General features: G+C 46.3%; 1 protein-coding gene across 1 annotated transcript in view; it reads left to right on the top strand.

Annotated features, from left to right (window-relative positions):
• The first annotated feature begins 3726 nt into the window (after window positions 1-3726).
• The window catches only part of FNTB (farnesyltransferase, CAAX box, subunit beta), a 92801-nt gene continuing 70541 nt past the window's right edge, over window positions 3727-25986 (top strand). The window contains exon 1 of the mRNA XM_069731735.1: window positions 3727-3882. Coding sequence (XP_069587836.1) covers window positions 3781-3882 — 102 coding nt within the window. The 5' untranslated portion in view covers window positions 3727-3780. The remainder of the gene's footprint in view (window positions 3883-25986) is intronic.

The following is a 25986-nucleotide window of genomic DNA, read 5'->3' as shown; positions in this document are numbered from 1 at the left end:
AAAAGCACATTGCAAATAAACATTAATTACAAATCAAGAAGCATGGCGCGTCCGAGGGTGAGTAGATACCGAATAAGAATATAATCACCCTCGGACGCGCAATGCTTATTTACAACAGCCTTCCTTCCTAAGAATCAGCCCTTTCGTGGTGTAGAGAGAGGTTGTGTTACACTCCAAGGTGTTCCCCGGGTTGCCTTTCATGAGCTTCGATCTTCCGGCTCTCGTTTAGTAGTTGGTGGAAACTACGCTGCATTAGGCCTACAAATTTGGTATGGGGTGTAGAGACAGGTTGTGTTACACTCCAAGGTTTTCACCAGGTTGCCTTTCCTGAGCTTCGATCTTCATGCTCTCGTTTAGTAGTTGTAGAAAAGTACGCTGCATTAGGCCTACAAAATGGGTATGGGGTGGAGAGAGATGGTGTGTTACACTCCAAGGTGTTCCCCAGGTTGCCTTTCCTGAGCTTCGATCTTCATGCTCTCGTTTAGTAGGTGTCGGAAAGTAGGCTGCATTAGGCCTAAAAAATGGGGAATGGGGTGGAGAGAGATGGTGTGTTACACTCCAAGGTGTTCCCCAGGTTTCCTTGCCATTGCTTCGGTCTTCCGACTCTCGTTTAGTAGTTGTAGAAAAGTACACTGCATTAGGCCTAAAAAATGGGTATGGGGTGGAGAGAGATGGTGTGTTACACTCCAAGGTGTTCCCCAGGTTGCCTTTCCTGAGCTTCGATCTTCATGCTCTCGTTTAGTAGGTGTCGGAAAGTAGGCTGCATTAGGCCTACAAATTGGGTATGGGGTGGAGAGAGATGGTGTGTTACACTCCAAGGTGTTCCCCAGGTTTCCTTGCCATTGCTTCGGTCTTCCGACTCTCGTTTAGTAGTTGTAGAAAAGTACACAGCATTAGGCCTACAAAATGGGTATGGGGTGGAGAGAGATGGTGTGTTACACTCCAAGGTGTTCCCCAGGTTGCCTTTCCTGAGCTTCTATCTTCAGGCTCTCATTAAATTGTGGTTAAATGGAACAACTGCATTTGGCGTACTAGTTGGTTTGGGGCCTACTATCGGTGTCTGCCACTCCTTGCTGTTCTCCTGGTTTCCTGTCCTGAAATTCCATTTTCAGCCTCTCGTTAAGTAGTTGTTAATGTTAGACTGCATTTGGCCTACTAGTTGGGTTGGGGCCTACTATCGGTGTCTGCCACTCCTTGCTGTTCTCCTCCACTGAACAAAGCTGTGCCGCCTGTTTACTACGGTTGCCAATTTTGAACTGCATTTCGACTACTTACTGATTTGGCCCTACTCTCTGTGTCAGCCTCTCATTCCAGTTGTCCTCCACTGCAATGCCCCCTGGTTATTCCTGTGTTACCAATTTTGAACTGCATTTAGCCCACTTTCTTCTTTGGGCCTATATCTGTGTTTCCACTTCATCGTGCCCATTGCCCAGCCAGTGATAGATGAGTCTGCTGGTACATTGACCCATAACGCAACATTCCCCGTGCACGCTACACAACAACATTGTGACCCTGCTGAAAGTCAGGTTGCTCTTCCCGCATACCATACCACCTTACACGGGGACAAAGAGGAAGGTGCAGATGAAAGTGCAGGTTCCTTCATCAGGTGGGGGGAGGAATACTAGTTGGCGACGTCACTGGCACAGGGCCTCTCATAGTATGCAAAAGTGTTGCTGCCGGTGGGAGGCGCCCCCGCCGTGCAAACACACCGCTGTACTTTGAGGGGCCCTGTGCCAGTGCCAATGCCAACGAGTGGGCCCCCCCTGCTTGCTCAGGTTCAGAGCACTTGCAAAGTTGAAATACTTACCTCTCCCTGCTCCACTGCCGTGACGTGGTCCAGATTTCCTGGGCCCACTAATTACTTGAACCAGCCCTACCCCCCACAACTTTAGCCAAATGACCCCCAATTTCAAATGCCTTCCAATTATTATAAGGTAAATTACGCTTGACAAGCTTCATTAAGAAGAATGGATGGTTTTGACATTAAAATGGGCACTCTAGGTGTTTTCCTGGCCCCCACTCACTGCCGACTATGCTGCCCCATTGACTTGCATTGGGTTTCGTGTTTCGGTCGATCCCGACTTTACGTCATAATCGGCCGATTTCACTCGACCCGACTTTGGACATAGTCGGGTTTCGAAAAACCCGGCTCGACTCTAAAAAGGTCAAGGTCGCTCAACTCTAGTTGCCACACCATGAGTTTATCTCCTTTTATGCCCATAGCAGCCAATGACTCAGAGGTATTCTTTGCAGCATGAGATGGGGCATTGTCATGCATGAAAACTCCTGAAGGCACGTTTCTGCTTTTCATACCATGGAAGAAAGTTGTTAGTTAGAAACTCTATATACTTTGCAGCGGTCATTTTCACATCTTCAGGAACCTTAAAGGGTCCCACCAGCTGTTTCCCCATGATTCCGGCCCAAAACATGACTCCTCTACGTCCTTGCTGACGTCGCAGCCTTGTTGGGACATGGTGGCCATCCACTACTCCATCCATCTGGACCATCCAGGGTTGCTCGACACTCATCAATAAACAAGACTGTTTGAAAATTAGTCTTCATGTATGTCTGGGCCCACTGCAACCATTTCTGCTTGTGAACACTGTTTAGGGGTGGCCGAATAGTATGTTTATGTGCCACAACAAGCCTTTGAAGGATCCTACACCTTGAGGTTCGAGGGACTCCAGAGGCACCAGCAGCTTCAAATATCTGTTGGCTGGTCTGTAATGGTATTTTGGCAGCTGCTCACTTGATCCAATGAACTTGCCTGGCAGAAACCTTCCTCATTATGCCTTTATCAGTTATGGGTTTCTGGGCACAGGTAGTTATTGGTTTCTGGACACAGGTAGCTATCAGTTTCCAGACACAGGTAGTTATCGGTTTCCTGACACAGGTAGTCATGGGTTTTCGGGCACGGGTAGTTATATCGGTTTCCGGAGACGGGTAGTTATATCGGTTTCCGGGCACGGGTAGTTATATTGGTTTCCGGGCACGGGTAGTTATATCGGTTTCCGGGCACGGGTAGTTATATTGGTTTCTGGGCACGGGTAGTTATTGGTTTCCGGGCTCTGGTAGTTATGGGTTTCCGAGCACAGGTAGTTATATCGGTTTCCGGGCACGGGTAGTTATATTGGTTTCCGGGCACGGGTAGTTATATCGGTTTCCGGGCACGGGTAGTTATATTGGTTTCCGGGCACGGGTAGTTATTGGTTTCCGGGCTCTGGTAGTTATGGGTTTCCGAGCACAGGTAGTTATATCGGTTTCCGGGCACGGGTAGTTATATTGGTTTCCGTGCACGGGTAGTTATATTGGTTTCCGGGCACGGATAGTTATTGGTTTCTGGGCTCTGGTAGTTAACGGTTTCCGGACACAGGTAGTCATGGGTTTCCGGATACAGGTAGTTATCGGTTTCCTGACACAGGAAACATTGGTTTCCGGGCTCTGGTAGGTATAGGTTTCCGGGCACAGGTAGTTATGGGTTTCCGGGCACAGGTAGTTATGGGTTTCTGGGCACAGGTAGTTATCGGTTTCCGAGCACAGGTAGTCTGTGGGCACTTGTTTGTTGCAGCCACATCACTGTAATAACTTTCCTGCCTGTGCACTGCAGCGCGGATTCCGCCGCAGGTGATATGCCAGCAAGCCACTAGATGGCGCTCTAAGCTAACGCTGCCTGACTTCTACCCAGTCCCCGCTGACACTTGGGCGTGGATTTGTTCGCCGTTTCACTGTTATACCCTGCCGGGCCGCCGTAGCTGAAGGTAGGCGTGTGGTCTGCCAGTCATGGCGGAGTGCAGGGAAGCGGCACTGCGGTGTACCCGGGAGAAGCACGCCGCCGAGCGGCTGAGGGATGACCTCACACCCACGGAGACCTCTGTGGAGCAGGTAGGCGCTGTGCTGGGGGAGGTCAGCCATAGTCGCGGTGTTACAGGCTCCTGTGCAACTTTCTGCTGCTCCTCAGCCGCCCACACTTCTCATGTGCCCAGACGGCTGGTATCACGTCACTGACTGTGTGCGTAATAAATATATATATTCTCCACAACATTAAAATTGCAGCACCAAGAATGAAAACTTATGTTAATCCCAGGATGAATAGACATTGTAATATTATGCAAATAGTGAAAAATGGGAACAAAAGTTTCAAACCATCTCTATTTCTTCAGTATGGAGTATGAGGACACGAGCAGAAATCCCGCCACTTCCAGCCTTGGCTGATATCAATGATATTTTTGTCTGTTCTGCGCTCTGAATGCACTTCTGCAAATCATCAAGATCCGCTGCTGGCAGCACCTGTGTAAATACCAACCAATGTCGTCCCAGATGTGCTCGATAGGAGACGTGTCCGGAGATCCTGCAGGTCATGGTAGCACGCTTATTACACACTTAGGACGGCTTCACACTTGCGAGTTTTACGGACGTAAGAGCGTAGAAACTACGTCCGTAAAACTCGCAAAAAATACGGCACAATTATTCTCTATGCCCCTGCTCCTATCTGCCGTATTAAACTGATCCGTATTATACGGCTTTCTACGGCCGTAGAAAATCGCAGCATGCTGCGTTTGTCACCGTATTGCGCAAATAAAACGTCAATGAAAGTCTATGGAAGCCCCAAAAACACGGATTACACACGGACCAGCAGTGTGACTTGTGAGGAATACGCAGCGCTGTTAGAGAGAAAAGCCGGTAATTCAATTACCGGCTTTTGCTTTTTCCTTCCTAAACCCGACATGATATGAGACCTGGTTTACATACAGTAAACCATCTCATATCACCATTTTTTTTTTTTTTTTGCATATTCCACACTACTAATGTCAGTATTGTGTCTATGCAAAATTTGGCCATTCTAGCTACTAAAATAATGGGTTAAATGGCGGAAAAAATTGGCGTGGGCTCCCGCACAGTTTTCTCCGCCAGAGTAGTAAAGCCAGTGACTGAGGGCAGATATTAATAGCCTGGAGAGGGTCCATGGTTATTGGCCCCCCCCTGGCTAAAAACACCTGCCCCCAGCCTCCCCAGAAAAGGCACATCTGGAAGATACGCCTATTCTGGCACTTGGCCACTCTCTTCCCATTCCCGTGTAGCGGTGGGATATGGGGTAATGATGGGTCAATGCCACCTTGCTATTGTAAGGTGACATTAAGCCTAATAATGGAGAGGCGTCAATTATGACACCTATCCATTATTAATCCAATACTAGTAAAGGGTTAAAAAAAAAAACCACACACACACATTATTAAAAATTAATTTATTGAAAAAATCACAAAGGCTGTTGTATTAACCCCTTCCCGACCTTTGACGCATACGCTGCGTCATGAAAGTCGGTGCCATTCCGACCCATGACGCAGCATATGCGTCATGGAAAGATCGCGTCCCTGCAGATCGGGTGAAAGGGTTAACTCCCATTTCACCCGATCTGCAGGGACAGGGGGAGTCGTAGTTTAGCCCAGGGGGGGTGGCTTCACCCCCTCGTGGCTATGATCGCTCTGATTGGCTGTTGAAAGTGAAACTGCCAATCAGAGCGATTTGTAATATTTCACCTAAAAAAATGGTGAAATATTACAGTCCAGCCATGGGCGATGATGCAATATCATCGGCCATGGCTGGAAATACTAATGTGCACCCACCCCACCCCTCCGATCGCCCCCCCAGCCCCCCGATCTGTGGTCCGCTCCCCTCGGTCCTGTGCTCCGCTCCCCCGTCCTCCTGCCCGCTCCCCCCGTGCTCCAATCACACCCCCCGTGCTCCAAACAAACCCCCCCGCACTCCGATCCCACCCCCCGCACAGCGATTCCACCCCCCCGCACAGCGATTTTCCCCCCCCCCGTGCTCCGATCCACCCGCCCGCACAGCGATCCCCCACTCCGTGCTCCAATCCACCCCCCCGTGTTCCGATCCACCCCCCCGTGCTCCGACGCCCCCCCCCCCCCCCCGTGCCCTGATCTCCCCCCCCTTATACTTACCTGGCCTCCCGGGGACCGTCCGTCTTCTTTCCTGGGCGCCGCCATCTTCCAAAATGGCGGGCGCATGTGCAGTGCGCCCGCCGAATCTGCCGGCCGGCAGATTCGTTCCAGAGTGAATTTTGATCACTGAGATAGGTTATATCTCAGTGATCAAAATAAAAAAAAAAGTAAATGACCCCCCCCCCCCCTTTGTCACCCCCATAGGTAGGGACAATAAAAAAAATATATATATATTTTTTTCCACTGAGGTTGGGGTAAGAACTAGGGGTAGGGTTAGGGGTAGGGTTAGGGTTTCGGTATGTGCACATGTATTCTGGTCCTCTGCGGATTTTTCCGCTGCGGATTTGATAAATCCGCAGTGCTAAACCGCTGCGGAATTATGGCGGATTTACCGCGTTTTTTCTGCGCATTTCAATGCGGTTTTACAACAGCGATTTTCTATTTGAGCAGTTGTAAAACCGCTGCGGAATCCGCAGAAAGAAGTTACATGCTGCGGAATGTAAACCGCTGCGTTTCCGTGCAGTTTTTCTGCAGCATGTGTACAGCGATTTTTGTTTCCCATACGTTTGCATTGAACTGTAAACTCATGGGAAACTGCTGCGGATCCGCAGCGTTTTCCGCAGCGTGTGCACATACCTTTAGAATTAGGCTATGTGCACACGGTGCAGCAGAGTTCCATCAGGTTTACAGTACCATGTAAACATATGGAAAGCCAAATCCGCTGTGCCCATGGTGCGGAAAATACCGCGCGGGAACGCTGCGTTGTATTTTCCGCAGCATGTCAATTCTTTGTGCGGATTCCGCAGCGTTTTACACCTGTTCCTCAATAGGAATCCGCAGGTGAAATCCGGACAAAAAACACTGGAAATCCGCGGTAAATCCGCAGGTAAAACGCAGTGCCTTTTACCCGTGGATTTTTAAAAAATGGTGCTGAAAAATCTCATACGAATCCGCAACGTGGGCACATAGCCTTAGGGCTAGGGTTGGGTTGGAATTAGGGTTGTGGTTAGGGTTAGGGGTGTGTTGGGGTTACGGGTGTGTTGGGGTTAGGGTTGTGATTAGGGTTATGGCTACAGTTGGGATTAGAGTTAGGGGTGTGTTGGGGTTAGTGTTGGAGTTAGAATTGAGGGGTTTCCACTGTTTAGGCACATCAGGGGGTCTCCAAACGCAACATGGCGCCACCATTGATTCCAGCCAATCTTGTATTCAAAAAGTCAAATGGTGCTCCCTCACTTCCGAGCCCCGACGTGTGCCCAAACAGTGGTTTACCCCCACATATGGGGTACCAGCATACTCAGGACAAACTGCGCAACAATTACTGGGGTCCAATTTCTCCTGTTACCCTTGAGAAAATAAAAAATTGCTTGCTAAAACCTCATTTTTAAGGAAAGAAAAATGATTTTTTATTTTCACGGCTCTGCGTTGTAAACGTCTGTGAAGCACTTGGGGGTTCAAAGTGCTCACCACATATCTAGATAAGTTCCTTGGGGGGTCTAGTTTCCAAAATGGGGTCACTTGTGTGGGGTTTCTACTGTTTAGGCACACCAGGGGCTCTGCAAACGCAACGTGACGCCCGCAGACCATTCCATCAAAGTCTGCATTTCAAAAGTCACTACTTCCCTTCTGAGCCCCCACGTGTGCCCAAACAGTGGTTTACCTCCACACATGGGGTATCAGCGTACTCAGGAGAAACTGGACAACAACTTTTGGGGTCCAATTTCTCCTGTAACCCTTGGTAAAATAAAAATTCTGGGCTAAAAAATTATTTTTGAGGAAAGAAAACGTATTTATTATTTTCACGGCTCTGTGTTATAAACTTCTGTAAAGCACTTGGGGGTTGAAAGTGCTCACCACACATCTAGATTAGTTCCTTTGGGGGTCTAGTTTCCAAAATGGGGTCATTTGTGGGGGATCTCTAATGTTTAGGCACACAGGGTCTCTCCAAAGGCGACATGGTGTCCGCTAATGATTGGAGCTAATTTTCCATTTAAAAAGCCAAATGGCGTGCCTTCCCTTCTGAGCCCTGCCGTGCGCCCAAACAGTGGTTTACCCCCACATATGGGGTATCTGCGTACTCAGGACAAACTGGACAACAACATTTGTGGTCCAATTTCTCCTATTACCATTGACAAAATAGGAAATTCCAGGCTAAAAATTCATTTTTGAGAAAAGAAAAATTATTTTATATTTTCATGGCCCTGCATTATAAACTTCTGTGAAGCACCTGGGGGTTTAAAGTGCTCAGTATGCATCTAGATAAGTTCCTTGGGGGGTCTAGTTTCCAAAATGGGGTCACTTGTGGGGGAGCTCCATTGCATAGGCACACAGGGGCTCTCCAAATGCGACATGGTGTCCGCTAACAAATGGAGCTAATTTTCCATTCAAAAAGTCAAAAGGCGCGCCTTCCCTTCTGAGCCCTGCCGTGTGCCCAAACAGTGGTTTACCCCCACATATGAGGTATCGGCGTACTCGGGAGAAATTGCTCAACAAATTTTAGGATCCATTTTATCCTATTGCCCATGTGAAAATGAAAAAATTGAGGCGAAAAGAAATTTTTTGTGAAAAAAAAAAAAAGTACTTTTTCATTTTTACGGATCAATTTGTGAAGCGCCTGAGGGTTTAAAGTGCTCACTAGGCATCTAGATAAGTTCCTTGGGGGGGTCTAGTTTCCAAAATGGGGTCACTTGTGGGGGAGCTCCAATTTTTAGGCACACGGGGGCTCTCCAAACTTGACATGGTGTCCGCTAAAGAGTGCAGCCAATTTTTCATTCAAAAAGTCAAATGGCGCTCCTTCCCTTACAAGCCCTGCCGTGCGCCCAAACAGTGGTTTACCCCCACATATGAGGTATCAGCGTACTCAGGACAAATTGGACAACAACTTTCGTGGTTCAGTTTCTCCTTTTACCATTGGGAAAATACAAAAATTGTTGCTGAAAAATCATTTTTGTGACTAAAAAGTTAAATGTTCATTTTTTCCTTCCATGTTGCTTCTGCTGCTGTGAAGCACCTGAAGGGTTAATAAACTTCTGGAATGTGGTTTTGTGCACCTTGAGGAGTGCAGTTTTTAGAATGGTGTCACTTTTGGGTATTTTCAGCCATATAGACCCCTCAAACTGACTTCAAATGTGAGGTGGTCCCTAAAAAAAATGGTTTTGTAAATTTCGTTGTAAAAATGAGAAATCGCTGGTCAAATTTTAACCCTTATAACTTCCTAGCAAAAAAAAATTTTGTTTCCAAAATTGTGCTGATGTAAAGTAGACGTGTGGGAAATGTTATTTATTAACTATTTTGTGTCACATACCTCTCTGGTTTAACAGAATAAAAATTCAAAATGTGAAAATTGCGAAATTTTCAAAATTTTCGCCAAATTTCCGTTTTTATCACAAATAAACACAGAATTTGACCTAAATTTACCACTAACATGAAGCCCAATATGTCACGAAAAAACAATCTCAGAACCGCTAGGATCCATTGAAGCGTTCCTGAGTTATTACCTCATAAAGGGACACTGGTCAGAATTGCAAAAAACGGCAAGGTCTTTAAGGTCAAAATAGGCTGGGTCATGAAGGGGTTAATTTATTCTACTCTCAATCCACTCACTGAAGACCCTCGATCTGTAAATTAAAAAAAAAAAATAAACCAACAATATCCTTACCTTCCGAGGATCTGTAAGGTCCAACGATGTAGATCCATCTGAATGGGTTAAAATATTTTGCAGACACGAGCTCCGCTAATGCAGGATGCTCATTTCTGCAAAACCCCGGCGAATGAAGCTACATATAGGTCAATGACCTATATTTAGCTTCATTTGCGGTGAGGCGCCCTCTGCTGGCTGTTCCTAGATCGTGGGAACTTTCCTAGAAAGCTCCCTGGCTCGAGATCATAAGAGGGCTGGTTGTCCTCATATGAACTCGAGCCAGGGAGCTTTCTAGGAAAGTTCCCACGATCTAGGAACAGCCAGCAGAGGGCGTCTCACCACGTCATTGACCTATATTTAGCTTCATTCGCCGGTGTTTTGCAGAAATGAGCAGCCTGCATTAGCGGAGCTCGTGTCTGCAAAATATTTTAACCCCTTCAGATGGATCTACATCGTTGGACCTTACAGATCCTCGGAAGGTAAGGATATTGTTGGTTTATTTTTTTTTAATTTACAGATCGAGGGTCTTCAGTGAGTGGATTGAGAGTAGAATAAATTAATACAACAGCCTTTGTGATTTTTTTCAATAAATTAATTTTTAATAATGTGTGTTTTTTTTTTAACCCTTTACTAGTATTGGATTAATAATGGATAGGTGTCATAATTGACGCCTCTCCATTATTAATCTGGCTTAATGTCACCTTACAATAGCAAGGTGGCATTAACCCTTTATTACCCCATATCCCACCGCTACACGGGAATGGGAAGAGAGTGGCCAAGTGCCAGAATAGGCGCATCTTCCAGATGTGCCTTTTCTGGGGTGGCTGGGGGCAGATGTTTTTAGCCAGGGGGGGCCAATAACCGTGGACCCTCTCCAGGCTATTAATATCTGCCGTCAGTCATTGGCTTTACTACTCTGGCGGAGAAAATTGTGCGGGAGCCCACGCCAATTTTTTCCGCCATTTAACCTTTTATTTTACTAGCTAGAACGGCCAAATTTTGCATATACACACTACTGACATTAGTAGTGTGGAATATGCAAAAAAAATGGTGATATGAGATGGTTTACTGTATGTAAACCAGGTCTCATATCATGTCGGGTTTAGGAATGAGAAATCAAAAGCCGGTAATTGAATTACCGGCTTTCTGCTATCTCGCGCTGTATGAAGTAATAATATATATACATATATGTGTCTCCCTGATTTTTATATATATATATATATATATATATTTATTTGTTATATGTTTTTTTTTTTTTAACACATGGATCCCTTGTAGAGCCGTATGTCGGTTTTGCAAGCCTGCGATAAAAACACGCATTACGGCTGCCATACGGATTACATACGGAGGATGCCATGCGCAAAAAACGCTGAAACACCCTGCCTACGGAGGAGATACGGACCACTATTTTCGGGACTTTTCAGCGTATTACGGCCGTAATATACGGACCGTATTTTCATACGCTGAGTGTGAAGCCGGCCTTAGGGGATGTGCACACGTTGCGGATTTCCTGCGGATCCGCAGTGTTTTTTGGGGTGCAGAAACGCTGCAGATCTGCAAGTGATTTACAGTACAATGTAAATCAATGGTAAAAAAAACCCCGCTGTGCTAATGGTGCAGAAAATTCCGTGCGGAAACGCTGCGGATTAAAAGAAGTAGCATTTTACTTCTTTTTTTACAGATCTGCAGTGTTTTTGTACCCATTTCATTATAGAAATCCGCAGGGGTAAACAGCGCAGTAAATCCGCACAAAAAACGCAACAAATCTGCTGCGGAACTGCACAAAAACCGCGACAAATCCGCACCTGCGTTTTCTGCCAAGAGTTGCAGAACCCGCACCAGAAATTCCTAAGCCTAATCCGCAATGTGTGCACATAGCCTGACTGCTCACGAGTAACGTGATCCTGCATTGTTGAGTTGAAAAACTGTTTCTCGTAAAGGCGTTATCATGGCTTTAACCACGTGGTCTCCAGGCCAGTCTCTGGTTATGATTGCATCCAACATAAAAGTAGGAGTCATCACTGAAGACTGACCTTCAGCCTCCATTGCCGTCATCTGCCACCTGATGGCCTTTGACAGCAGTGATGTTAGGGCAATGGGACACTTATAGCTGGACGTCTATCTCTTAACACAATGTTCTGTAAAAACCTAATGTTTGTCGACACTGTGTGATGCATTAGCGTTTGTATATGATGTCAAATTTCACATGCGGTACGGAGTCCTATTCCTGGGATTGTGGTGTGACAATAAACATGCTATCAGGCTGCAGCGTCTCCAGACATGTCCTCCATTGAGCACATCTGTGACTTCATTGGTCGGAAATTGCACAGCAGCCGCCAGCAGCGGATCTTGATGATTTTTGCATTCAGCAGCAGAGCATTCCTCAGACAGCCATTAATAACCTTAGTGATAGCAGCCGAGGCTGTAAATATGGGGATTTATGTGTGATGCGCCCATACTACATACTAAAATAAATCAATGTTTTGCAAATTTTTACACTCTGCTATAAATATATATATATATAATTTTCTTGGCTTTCATGTATAGTTAAATTTGTCATTTCCATATCTTGCTGTAGGTGTAATAATCTCCCCTAAGAGTGCATTCATATGTATGTGCAAATCGGTCAGAGATGGGACTACAGTGCACAGTGCAGCGGCTCTCCTGACCTGAGTGTGTTGTCTTTATATATTTCTCTGAAGCTGTTACTCTCCTTTCGGGAGACCCATTGCCTGTCTGTGCATTGGGGTCCGATCTATGACTAATTCGTATGGACATCTGAATGCGCCCCAAGGGTGCAGGCAGATGGCCGTATAATTCGTTCGAGGATAGCATTGCAATCCTTGGACTGGCTGGTGGCTCTCCTGACCTGAGCTTGACAGCATGTATCTCTCTGCAGCGGTCAAGCTCAGGTCAGGAGAGCAGACAGCCAGTCTGAACATTGCGATGCGTTTCTTGTATGAGTTATACTTCCTTCTGTCTGAGGCTGCCGTCACACTAGCAGTCTTTGGTCAGTATTTTACATCAGTATTTGTAAGCCAAAACCAGGAGTGGGTGATAAATGCATAAGTGGTGCATATGTTTCTATTATACTTTTCCTCTATTTGTTCCACTCCTGGTTTTGGCTTACAAATACTGATGTAAAATACTGACCACATACTGCTAGTTTGACGGCAGCCTGAGCCCTATTAGTAAGAAATGCTCCGATGGTGTTCAGGATCGTATCCCATAATACTGGGTTATATCGCACGTGACGTCACAGCTCAGGCGATATGTTACCGGTGTCTTGCACTAACTGAAGTGTCACTGTAATGTGCTTGGCAACTGTATTATTGGTTTTTACACTTGTGATTGCATAACACTGCTTTCTGATATCCTTATTTCTTTTTAAAGTACCATTGTTTCCAGGGTGCTGTACACATGACGAGGGTTTACATACAAAACACATATAGTACAGTGGACAAACAGTAACCGGCTAGTACAGAGGGGGAAGAAGACAGTAGGTTGGGATGGTTGCAGCAGCTCTGGTAGTGGTGAGGTTGCAGCGGGGTTATTGCAGGCTGTAGACCAGGTATCTAAATCACACGGCCTCATATGCAGAAAAGACACTGAGGACATGTGAGATGAATTTTTTTTCTTTTTGCACACAGGGGACATTACTCCTGGATGGTACAGATGAATGACCTCGGGGAGACCAAAACATCCAACACCGCGGAGACACCATCACGTGTTTCTCAACGCAGTGATCCAGAACACTGCCCCCATCCCTTATGGGAAATGTGCAAATGCATGTAAAGTAAGCTGCGGAGACACCATCACGTGTTTCTCAACGCAAGCAATGAATAGCCAGGCCTTTCCCCAGGAAGGAACAACCACGGGAAGGGCAGCATCCAATAAAGGAAAACATCCAATAAAGGAAAACCACCTATGCCAAGCATGGTATCCATCCACAGACAGCTGTTTCGGGGTTTTTGCCCCTCATCAGTGTTTGAGGGGCAAAAACCTCGAAACAGCTGTCTGTGGATGGATACCATGCTTGGCATAGGTGGTTTTCCTTTATTGGATGTTTTCCTTTATTGGATGCTGGCCTTCCCGTGGTTGTTCCTTCCCGGGGAAAGGCCTGGCTATTCATTGCTTGCGTTGCGAAACACGTGATGGTGTCTCCGCAGCTTACTTTACATGCATTTGCATATTTCCCATAAGGGATGGGGGCAGTGTTCTGGATCACTGCGTTGAGAAACACGTGATGGTGTCTCCGTGGTGTTGGATGTTTTGGTCTCCCCGAGGTCATTCATCTGTACCTTCACAGCTTTTTACTAGGCACTGCTCCTAATAGCCAGTTTCCTACTCCACACTGATGAGGGGCAAAAACCCCGAAACAGCTGTCTGTGGATGGATACCATGCTTGGCATAGGTGGTTTTCCTTTATTGGATGTTTTCCTTTATTGGATGCTGGCTTTCCAGTGGTTGTTCCTTCCCGGGGAAAAGCCTGGCTATTCATTGCTTGCGTTGAGAAACACGTGATGGTGTCTCCGCCGCTTACTTTACATTACTCCTGGATGGGGCATTGCTACAAGGGGGACCAGGATGTGGGGACATAACTAAGTTGTTTGCCAGAATTACTACCTTATATACTCGAGTATAAGCCGAGGCACCTAATTTTCCCACGAAAAATTGGGTAAGCTTATTGACTCAAGTATAAGCCAGGTATGCATTGTCTCCTCATCCCTGTCCTGGTGTGTGGCTCCCTCCGTCCTGTCCTGGTATGTGTGGCTCCCCCTGTTGTACGCATGGCTCATGCTACCCCCCCCCCCCCGTCCTACTCGTCCTCCTTGCGCTGTTGCTGCATCTCCGTTGTCCCGGCGCGGCAAGCTCTCCTGTGCTGAGCGGTCACGTGGTACCGATCATTAAGGTAATGAATGTGCGCTCCACGCCTATGGGAGTGGAGATGCGCACATATTCTTTCTCTTAATGAGCGGTACCACGTGACCGCGCCAAAAGAGCTGCCGGGACGGAGATGTGAGGAGGGTGAGTATGATGTCTTCTGTTAACCGGCTCCTGCCGCTGCTCCCCCTCCCCCGCCGGCTTTCTGGACATTAAATCATGTATAAGCCGAGGGGGGCGTTTTCAGCACAAAAAAAATGTGCTGAAAATCTCGGCTTGTACATGATGCTAATTGTAAGAGAATATTGCTGTATGTGGCCAATTGAAGGAAGCAAAATTGTAAAAAAGGAAAGTTCAAAATAAAGCATTAAAAAAAAAACACTTTTCTCTGTCCCCCATGACGGCACCACGGAGAGAGAGGGGATCCGCCCACCAAGGACAGGAAAGCTACAGATAAAAAGGCGGTACCTCTCTCCCGCATCAGTTTGGTTTCCTGTCCTTGATGGGAGACATACCTCGTCGTGGGAATTTCGGGCCCAATCAGTCCGACTCAGACAGCGGGGGTCCCCCTGTCTCGGCTGGTGTGCTGTCCTGAGGCGCCACCGCTGGAGTTGGGGGCCTCTAGGGTGCGCGGGGAGAGGCGTCAAGGAGGAGCGCGGCCGCCTCTCTGGGTAAGAAAAAAATGCAGCAGCAGCATCCCACGGGGGTCCCTCTGTGGAGCAGGAGGTAACGCTAGTGCGGCCTCCCAGTGTTAGCCTGCATGGCTGGGACACCCGGGGGTTCCGGGAAGCAGCGCTGACGCGCGGAGCCATCTTGTGGGCGGTCCCGCCGGAAATCTGTTCTCGGCGGCACTGCGCATGCGCAGGAATTCGGGCGCGATCTGGCGCAATGCACGTCTGGGAAAACGTCTGTTACGTTTTAAACAGCGCAGATGTCGGGAACACAGCGGCCACTATATAGAGGAAGCAGCCCAAATCACAACTCTTCCTATGGAGCTCAACCAGCGTTCCCCTGCCACCATGAGCAACCTGGAGGGATCACCCCTATCCAGATCCACACCACACCCGCCGTCGCAGCAGCAGCAAAAACGGAGGCCTCCAAAAGGACACCAGGATACAACCGGTAAACGACGCTCAGGATCAATGCACAGCAAGGAGTCCAGCGCAGCGTCCGGTATAAAGAATAAACCTACACCAGATCCTCAGCCGGTACTTATGGGTCCTTCAGGTGGTGAGTGATCTTCGTGAATGTTAGGAATTAATACGGGGCCTATATTTGTCTCTTTTTCCTAGGGGAAGAAAAGTTCTTGTAAATCCAAGCATAAAGTATGTGCCCTCTGTAGAGAGGATCTCCCCCACACCGGGGAGAAGAGACTATGTAGCTTGTGCATCCAGCAGACAGTATGCGAAGCGCTTCCCGGGTTCGCCACTGTCCTCAGAACCCTGATAAAAAAAAACAGGTGGAAGATACCTTTAAAACCCTACGGGGGAAAAAACGGAGAAAGATCAGACACAGATCCCCTACACCAGAATCCAATGACTCAGCTAGTGAAGAAGGGGACTCAGAAACTTCTAGTTCTTCTTCCACCTCATCTTCATCGTCCACCGGTGGTCATAGCTGCTTTCCCTTAGAAGAAACTGATAGCCTTGTTAAAGCAGTCAGAAACACTATGGGGTTGACCGACCCTCATCCAAAAAAGTCAGTACAGGACATCATGTTTGAGGGTCTTGAGCAAAAGAGAAGAAGGGCCTTTCCACTTAACGAAAAAATCCAGGCCCTGATTAAAAAAGAGTGGAAAAAGCGCATAAGAAAAACTCTTCTCACACCAAAAAGGAAGTACCCCTTCGATGACTAATCCTGCTCTTTCTGGGATAAAGCTCCCAAGCTAGATGTCGCTATAGCCAAAGCGTCAAAAAAGTACGCCCTGCCATATGAGGACATGGGAGTCCTTAAGGATGCCATGGACAAAAAAGCAGATGCATTCCTAAAAAGCTCATGGGAGACAGCTGGGGTAGGATTAAAACCAGCAGTGGTCGCTGCATGCACATCACGTTCACTAATGGTCTGGCTTAACCAATTTGAAAGTGACATTTAAAAATAGATCATCTCGAGACTCCATTTTAAATACCTTACCAGTAATGTGGGGGGCTGCCGCTTTTCTAGCGGATGCGTCTGCAGACTCAGACTAGCAGCTAGATTGGAGGTTTTCTCTAACGCGGCCAGACGGGCTCTCTGGCTAAAGTGTTGGCCAGGGGACCTTCAAGCTGTGTACCATCCCCTGTGAAGGAGAATTTTTATTCGGGCCCACTCTAGATGACATCCTGGATAAGGCGGGGGATAAAAAGAAATCATTTCCCACCCTCGCTTACCCCTCCTACAGGAGGCCCTTTTGGAACAAGAGGTTTATCCATAGGAAGCAGGGGAAGAACCAGGATAGGTGGGAAGATAATAAAAATAAAAACAAGGGCTTCCTGTTTAACAAAAGCCCTACCGATAACAAAAAACCTGCCCAATGAACTTTTGCCCCAGGTCGGGGGAAGACTATCTTTGTTTTTCCCAGCCTGGGAAAAAATTACCAACAGTCTATGGATATTGCATATAGTCAAATCAGGACTGAAACTGCGTTTCCACAAAATTCCTCATCCCCCCCTACATGACAATGTCTTTCAGGTCATCGACAGAGGAACACCTCGCGCTAGAGCAGGAAATAAAGATGCTAGCAGACAAAGCTGTTCTTCTGGAAGTCCCCCCAAGAAAGAGGGAAAGGATTCTATTCCCCTCTCTTCCTGAAGAAAAAACCAGACGGGTCCTACAGGACTATTGTAAATCTGAAAAGCCTAAACAAGTACCTAAATGTACAGACTTTCAAGATGGAAACAGTAAAAACATCAATAAAAATGTTCTTCCCACTTTGTTTTATGGCAGTTCTAGACTTGAAGGACGCATATTACCATGTCCCTGTTCACAAAGACCATAAAAAATTCCTCAGAATTGAGGTCCACATCGGGGGGGTGTTAAGACATTTCCAATTTGCAGCCCTCCCATTCGGGCTAGCCATAGCTCCTCGCTTTTTTACCAAGCTGATGGCAAAAGTGATGGCTCACCTAAGGGAGACACCTTAATAGTGCCATATCTCAACGATCTCCTGGTAATCGGCAACTCCCAACAACATTGCGAGAGACAGCTAAAAGAGACTCTGCAGTCTCTAGAGAACCTGGGCTGGCTGGTGAACTTGACAAAGTCCAAGTTAATACCATGTCAAGTCCAGGAATATCTGGGCATCACATTGGATTCCGTCAGGCAGGATTGCCGCCTTCTTTGCGAGAAAGTGCAAAAAATGATCAGCTTAGTCTCCAGAATGAGGGATCTCCCCTCCATATCTCTGCATCAAGCAATGTCCCTCCTGGGGTCTATGACGGCTTGCATCCCTGCAGTTCAATGGGCTCAACTCCATTCGAGGGATCTTCAATGGCAAATTTTGTTAGAAGAAGTTTCTCAAGGAGGAAATTTAGTCACCAAACACAATACTCTCCCTCGATTGGTGGACATCATGGGACAATCTGTCATGTGGAAAACCCTGGGTAACCCCGGTCTCAAAAATAGTGACCACAGATGCAAGTCCCAGCGGATGGGGGGCCCACCTAGACGATCTCATAGCTCAGGGGGTCTGGTAAGACAGCTGAAAGGGTGTATCTTCCAACATGAAGGAACTTCTTGCAGTCAAGTTCGCCCTCTTAGAATTCATAAATCGCCTTCACTCCCAGCATGTTAGTCATGTCAGACAACAGAGTGGTGGTAGCATATCTGAATCACCAGGGGGGTACCTGTTCCCGTCCCCTAATGGAAGTGAAGAAATCAATCTTCCAGATAACAGAAAAAAACCTTCAGTCCCTGACAGGCCTTCACATAAAAGAAGTAGACAATCACAGAGCGGACTTCCTGTGTCGGTCCCGCCTCAAACAAGGGGAATGGGAACTAAATCGGGCTATATTCAACCAGATCTCGGAAAGATGGGGAGTACCTCATATAGACCTCTTTGCAAACTATCTGAACAAAAAGGTAGACACATTTTGCTCCATAACTCCTCTGGGGAACCCAGTAGCATTGGACGCATTCATGATTCCCCCCCTGGGATCACCAACTAGCTTATGCTTTTTCCCCACTAGTTCTAATTCCAGCAGTCCTAAGGAAAATTCGGGAAGACAGAGCTCGTGTAATACTGATAGCTCCATTTTGGTAAAAAAGACCATGGTTTGCATGGATGAGGAGGATGTCCGTCTCCATCCCCTGGGTATTCCGGATCGCCTCATCCAGGGACCAGTACAACGCCCACAGGTTGCAAATTTACACTTGACAGCCTGGAATTTGAAAGGGGGCTATTAGAACACAGAGGGTTTTCATCAGGGCTAATATCTACCCTACTACAATGTAGAAAACCTGTAACAACTAAACAATATGGGAAAATCTGGAAAAAATTCCTTTCATCCTCAGGCGTCACAATAAGAGAAGAAATTCCCCTAAATGCCATTCTGGAGTTCCTACAAAAGGGGTTAGAAAGGGGTCTGGCCACGAGCACCCTAAAAGTACTTATAGCAGCTTTGGGGGCACTGTTTAACTATGACTTGGCAGGGAACCGTTGGGTTTCTAGGTTTGTCAGAGTAGCAGGGAGGTCAAGACCTCTGACCTCGCACAGTACCCCTCAGTGGGATCTAAATCTAGTCCTTACGGCCCTGACTAAACCTCCCTTCGAACCCTTGGCAGATATCTCATTAACCCCTTCCCGACCTGTGACACAGCGTATGCGTCATGAAAGTCGGTGCCAATCCAACCTGTGACGCATATGCTGTGTCACAGAATGATCGCGTCCCTGCAGATCGGGTGAAAGGGTTAACTCCCATTTCACCCGATCTGCAGGGACAGGGGGAGTGGTAGTACAGCCCAGGGGGGGTGGCTTCACCCCCCCTTCCCCCGTGGCTACGATCGCTCTGATTGGCAGTTTCACTTTCAACAGCCAATCAGAGCGATTTGTAATATTTCACCTATTAAAACTGGTGAAATATTACAATCCAGCCATGGCCGATGCTGCAATATCATCGGCCATGGCTGGAAACACTGGTCTGCACCCCCCCACCGCCACCGATTGATTTTTTTTTCTCCCCCCCCCAGTCCTCCGATCAGTCCGGTACGCAGCTCCGCTCCCCTCCGTCCTCCTGTCCGCTCCCCCCGTGCTCTTGTCCGCTCACCCCCGTGCTCCGAACCACCCCCCCCCCCGTGCTGCCCGCCACCCCATCATACTTACCGAGCCTCCCGTGGTCTGTCCGTCTTCTTTCCTGGGCGCCGCCATCTTCCAAAATGGCGGGCGCATGCGCAGTGCGCTCGCCGAAACTGCCGGCCAGCAGATTCGTTTCAAGTGCATTTTGATCACTGTGACCTATCACAGTGATCAAAATAAAAATACTAAATGACCCCCCCCCCCTCCCCCTTTGTCACCCCCATAGGTAGGGACAATAATAAAATAAAGAAAAATTTTTTTTTTTTTCTTCCACTAAGGTTGGGGTAAGAACTAGGGTTAGGGTTAAGGTTTCAGTATGTGCACACGTATTCTGGTCCTCTGCGGATTTTTCCGCAGCGGTTTTACAACTACAGTTTACTATTGGAGCAGTTGTAAAACCGCTGCGGAATCCGCAGAAAGTGACATGCTGCGGAATGTAAACCCCTGCGTTTCCGTGCAGTTTTTCCGCAGCATGTGTACAGCGATTTTTGTTTCCCATAGGTTTACATTGAACTGTAAACTCATGGGAAACTGCTGCGGATCCGCAGCATTTTCCGCAGTGTGTGCACATACCTTTAGAATTAGGCTATGTGCACATGGTGCGGATTTGGCTGCGGATCCGCAGCGGATTGGCCGCTGCGGATTCGCAGCAGTGTTCCATCAGGTTTACAGTACCAAGTAAACTTATGGAAAACCAAATCCGCTGTGCCCATGGTGCAGAAAATACCGTGCGGAAACGCTGCGTTGTATTTTCCGCAGCATGTCAATTATTTGTGCAGATTCCGCAGCGTTTTACACCTGTTCCTCAATAGGAATCCGCAGGTGAAATCCGCACAAAAAACACTGGAAATCCGCGATAAATCCACAGGTAAAACGCAGTGCCTTTTACCTGCAGATTTTTCAAAAATGGTGCTGAAACATCTCACACGAATCCGCAACGTGGGCACATAGCCTTAGGGTTCGGGTTGGAATTAGGGTTGTGGTTAGGGTTATGGCTACAGTTGGGATTAGGGTTAGGGGTGTGTTGGGGTTAGTGTTGGAGGTAGAATTGAGGGGTTTCCACTGTTTAGGCACATCGGGGGTCTCCAAACGCAACATGGCGCCACCATTGATTCCAGCCAATCTTGTATTCAAAAAGTCAAATGGTGCTCCCTCATGTCCGAGCCCCGACGTGCGCCCAAAGAGTGGTTTACCCCCAAATATGGGGTACCAGCATACTCAGGAGAAACTGGACAACAACTTTTGGGGTCCAATTTCTCCTGTTACCCTTGGGAAAATAAAAAATTGCGGGCTAAAAATCATTTTTGAGAAAAGAAATTTTTTTTTTTTCATTTTCATGGCTCTGCGTAATAAACTTCTGTGAAGCACTTGGGGGTTCAAAGTGCTCACCACACATCTAGATTAGTTCCTTTGGGGGTCTAGTTTCCAAAATGGGGTCATTTGTGGGGGATCTCCAATGTTTAGGCACACAGGGGCTCTCCAAACGCGACATGGTGTCCGCTAATGATTGGAGCTAATTTTCCATTTAAAAAGCCAAATGGCGTGCCTTCCCTTCCGAGCCCTGCCGTGCGCCCAAACAGTGGTTTACCCCCACATATGGGGTATCAGCGTACTCAGGACAAACTGGACAACAAAATTTGTGGTCCAATTTCTCCTATTACCCTTGGCAAAATAGGAAATTCCAGGCTAAACAATAATTTTTGATGAAAGAAAAATTATTTTTTATTTTCATGGCTCTGCGTTATAAACTTCTGTGAAGCACCTGGGGGTTTAAAGTGCTCAATATGCATCTAGATAAGTTCCTTGGGGGGGTCTAGTTTCCAAAATGGGGTCACTTGTGGGGGAGCTCCAATGTTTAGGCACACGGGCTCTCCAAACGCGACATGGTGTCCGCTAACAATTGGAGCTAATTTTCCATTCAAAAAGTCAAATGGCGCGCCTTCCCTTCCGAGCCCTGCCGTGTGCCCAAACAGTGGTTTACCCCCACATATAAGGTATCGGCGTACTCGGGAGAAATTGCCCAACAAATTTTAGGATCCATTTTATCCTATTGCCCATGTGAAAATGAAAAAATTGAGGCTAAAAGAATTTTTTTGTGAAAAAATAAAGTACTTTTTCATTTTTACGGATCAATTTGTGAAGCACCTGAGGGTTTAAAGTGCTCACTGTGCATCTAGATAAGTTCCATGGGGCGTCTAGTTTCCAAAATGGGGTCACTTGTGGGGGGCTCTCCAAACGCAACATGGTGTCCGCTAAAGAGTGGAGCCAATTTTTCATTCAGAAAGTCAAATGGCGCTCCTTCCCTTCCAAGCCCTGCCGTGCGCCCAAATAGTGGTTTACCCCCACATATGAGGTATCAGCGTACTCAGAACAAATTGGACAACAACTTTCGTGGTTCAGTTTCTCCTTTACCATTGGGAAAATAAAAAAATTGTTGCTAAAAGATCATTTTTGTGACTAAAAAGTTAAATGTTCATTTTTTCCTTCCATGTTGCTTCTGCTGCTGTGAAGCACCTGAAGGGTTAATAAACTTCTGGAATGTGGTTTTGTGCACCTTGAGGGGTGCAGTTTTTAGAATGGTGTCACTTTTGGGTATTTTCAGCCATATAGACCCCTCAAACGTACTTCAAATGTGAGGTGGTCCCTAAAAAAAAAAATGGTTTTGTAAATTTTGTCGTAAAAATAAGAAATCGCTGGTCAAATTTTAACCCTTATAACTTCCTAGCAAAAAAAAAATTTTGTTTCCAAAATTGTAAAGTAGACATGTGGGAAATGTTATTTATTAACTATTTTGTGTCACATAACTCTCTGGTTTAACAGAATAAAAATTAAAAATGTGAAAATTGCGAAATTTTCGCCAAATTTCCGTTTTTATCACAAACGCAGAATTTATTGACCTAAATTTACCACTAACATGAAGCCCAATATGTCACGAAAAAACTATCTCCGAACCGCTGGGATCTGTTGAAGCGTTCCTTAGTTATTACCTCATAAAGGGACACTGGTCAGAATTGCAAAAAACGGCCAGGTCATTAACCCCTTTACCCCCAAGGGTGGTTTGCACGTTAATGACCAGGCCAATTTTTACAATTCTGACCACTGTCCCTTTATGAGGTTATAACTCCGAAACGCTTCAACGGATCCTGGTGATTCTGACACTGTTTTCTCGTGACATATTGTACTTCATGATAGTGGTAAAATTTCTTTGATAGTACCTGCGTTTATTTGTGAAAAAAACGGAAATTTGGCGAAAATTTTGAAAATTTCGCAATTTTCAAACTTTGAATTTTTATGCAATTAAATCACAGAGATATGTCACACAAAATACTTAATAAGTAACATTTCCCACATGTCTCCTTTACATCAGCATAATTTTGGAACCAATTTTTTTTTTTGTTAGGGAGTTATAAGGGTTAAAAGTTGACCAGCAATTTCTCATTTTTACAACACCATTTTTTTTTAGGGACCACGTCTCATTTGAAGTCATTTTGAGGGGTCTATATGATAGAAAATGCCCAAGTGTGACACCATTCTAAAAACTGCACCCCTCAAGGTGCTCAAAACCACATTCAAGAAGTTTATTAACCCTTCAGGTGTTTAATAGGAATTTTTGGAATGTTTAAATAAAAATGAACATTTAACTTTTTTACACACAAAATTTACTTCAGCTCCAATTTGTTTTATTTTACCAAGGGTAACAGGAGAAATTGGACCCAAAAAGTTGTTGTCCAATTTGTCCTGAGTACGCTGATACCCCATATGTGGCAGTAAACCACTGTTTGGGCGCATGGGAGAGCTCGGAAGGGAAGGAGCGCCGTTTGACTTTTCAATGCAAAATTGACAGAAATTGAGATGGGACGCCATGTTGCGTTTGGAGAGCCACTGATGTGCCTAAACATTGAAACCCCCCACAAGTGACACCATTTTGGAAAGTAGACCCCCTAAGGAACTTATCTGGATGTGTGGTGAGCACTTTGACCCACCAAGTGCTTCACAGAAGTTTATAATGCAGAACCGTAAAAATAAAAAATCATATTTTTTCACAAAAATTATATTTTTGCCCCCAATTTTTTATTTTTCCAAGGGTAAGAGAAGAAATTGGACCTCAAAAGTTGTTGTCCAATTTGTCCTGAGTACGCTGATACCCCATATGTGGCAGTAAACCACTGTTTGGGCGCATGGGAGAGCTCGGAAGGGAAGGAGCGCAGTTTGACTTTTCAATGCAAAATTGACAGAAATTGAGATGGGACGCCATGTTGCGTTTGGAGAGCCACTGATGTGCCTAAACATTGAAACCCCCCACAAGTGACACCATTTTGGAAAGTAGACCCCCTAAGGAACTTATCTAGAGGTGTGGTGAGCACTTTGACCCACCAAGTGCTTCACAGAAGTTTATAATGCAGAACCGTAAAAATAAAAAATCATATTTTTTTCACAAAAATTATATTTTTGCCCCCAATTTTTTATTTTTCCAAGGGTAAGAGAAGAAATTGGACCTCAAAAGTTGTTGTCCAATTTGTCCCGAGTACGCTGATACCCCATATGTGGCAGTAAACCACTGTTTGGGCGCATGGGAGAGCTCGGAAGGGAAGGAGCGCCGTTTGACTTTTCAATGCAAAATTGACAGGAATTGAGATGGGACGCCATGTTGCGTTTGGAGAGCCACTGATGTGCCTAAACATTGAAACCCCCCACAAGTGACACCATTTTGGAAAGTAGACCCCCTAAGGAACTTATCTGGATGTGTGGTGAGCACTTTGACCCACCAAGGGCTTCACAGAAGTTTATAATGCAGAGCCATAAAAATAAAACAAAATTTTTTTCCCACAAAAATTATTTTTTAGCCCCCAGTTTTGTATTTTCCCTAGGGTAACAGGAGAAATTGGACCCCAAAAGTTGTTGTCCAATTTGTCCTGAGTACGCTGATACCCCATATGTGGGGGGGAACCACCGTTTGGGCGCATGGGAGGGTTCGGAAGGGAAGGAGCGCCATTTGGAATGCAGACTTAGATGGAATGGTCTGCAGGCGTCACATTGCGTTTGCAGAGCCCCTAATGTACCTAAACAGTAGAAACCCCCCACAAGTGACACCATTTTGGAAAGTAGACCCCCTAAGGAACTCATCTTGATGTGTTGTGAGAGCTTTGAACCCCCAAGTATTTCACTACAGTTTATAACGCAGAGCCATGCAAATAAAAAATATTTTTTTTTCCACAAAAATTATATTTTAGCCCCCAGTTTTGTATTTTTCCAAGGTTAGCAGGAGAAATTGGACCCTAAATGTTGTTGTCCAATTTGTCCTGAGTACGCTGATACCCGATATGTGGGGGGGAACCACTGTTTGGGCGCATGGGAGGGCTCGGAAGGGAAGGAGCATCATTTGGAATGCAGACTTAGATGGATTGGTCTGCAGGCGTCACATTGCGTTTGCAGAGCCCCTAATGTACCTAAACAGTAGAAACCCCCCACAAGTGACCCCATATTGGAAACTAGACCCCTCAATGAACTTATCTAGATGTGTTGTGAGAACTTTGAACCCCCAAGTGTTTCACTACAGTTTATAACGCAGAGCCGTGAAAATAAAAAATCTTTTTGTTTTCCCACAAAAATTATTTTTTAGCCCCCAGTTTTGTATTTTCCCAAGGGTAACAGGAGAAATTGGTCCACAAAAGTTGTTGTCCAATTTGTCCTGAGTACGCTGATACCCCATATGTTGGGGTAAACCCCTGTTTGGGCACACAGGAGAGCTCGGAAGGGAAGGAGCACTGTTTTACTTTTTCAACGCAGAATTGGCTGGAATTGAGATCGGACGCCATGTCGTGTTTGGAGAGCCCCTGATGTGCCGAAACAGTGGAAACCCCCCAATTATAACTGAAACCCTAATCTAAACACACCCCTAACCCTAATTCCAACGGTAACCCTAACCACACCTCTAACCCTGACACACCCCTAACCCTAATCCCAACCCTATTCCCAACTGTAAATGTAATCTAAACCCTAACCCTAACTTTAGCCCCAACCCTAACTGTAGCCCCAACCCTAGCCCTAACCCTAGCCCTAACCCTAGCCCTAACCCTAGCCCTAACCCTAGCCCTAACCCTAGCCCTAACCCTAGCCCTAGCCCTAACCCTAGCCCTAACCCTAGCCCTAACCCTAGCCCTAACCCTAGCCCTAACCCTAGCCCTAACCCTAACCCTAATCCTAGCCCTAATGGGAAAATGGAAATAAATACATTT

This window comes from Ranitomeya imitator, chromosome 1 (assembly GCF_032444005.1).
Source record: "Ranitomeya imitator isolate aRanImi1 chromosome 1, aRanImi1.pri, whole genome shotgun sequence".
Taxonomy (NCBI): Eukaryota; Metazoa; Chordata; class Amphibia; order Anura; family Dendrobatidae; genus Ranitomeya; species Ranitomeya imitator.
Note: the sequence above shows the minus strand (reverse complement) of the source record. Positions and strands in the feature narration are given on the sequence as shown.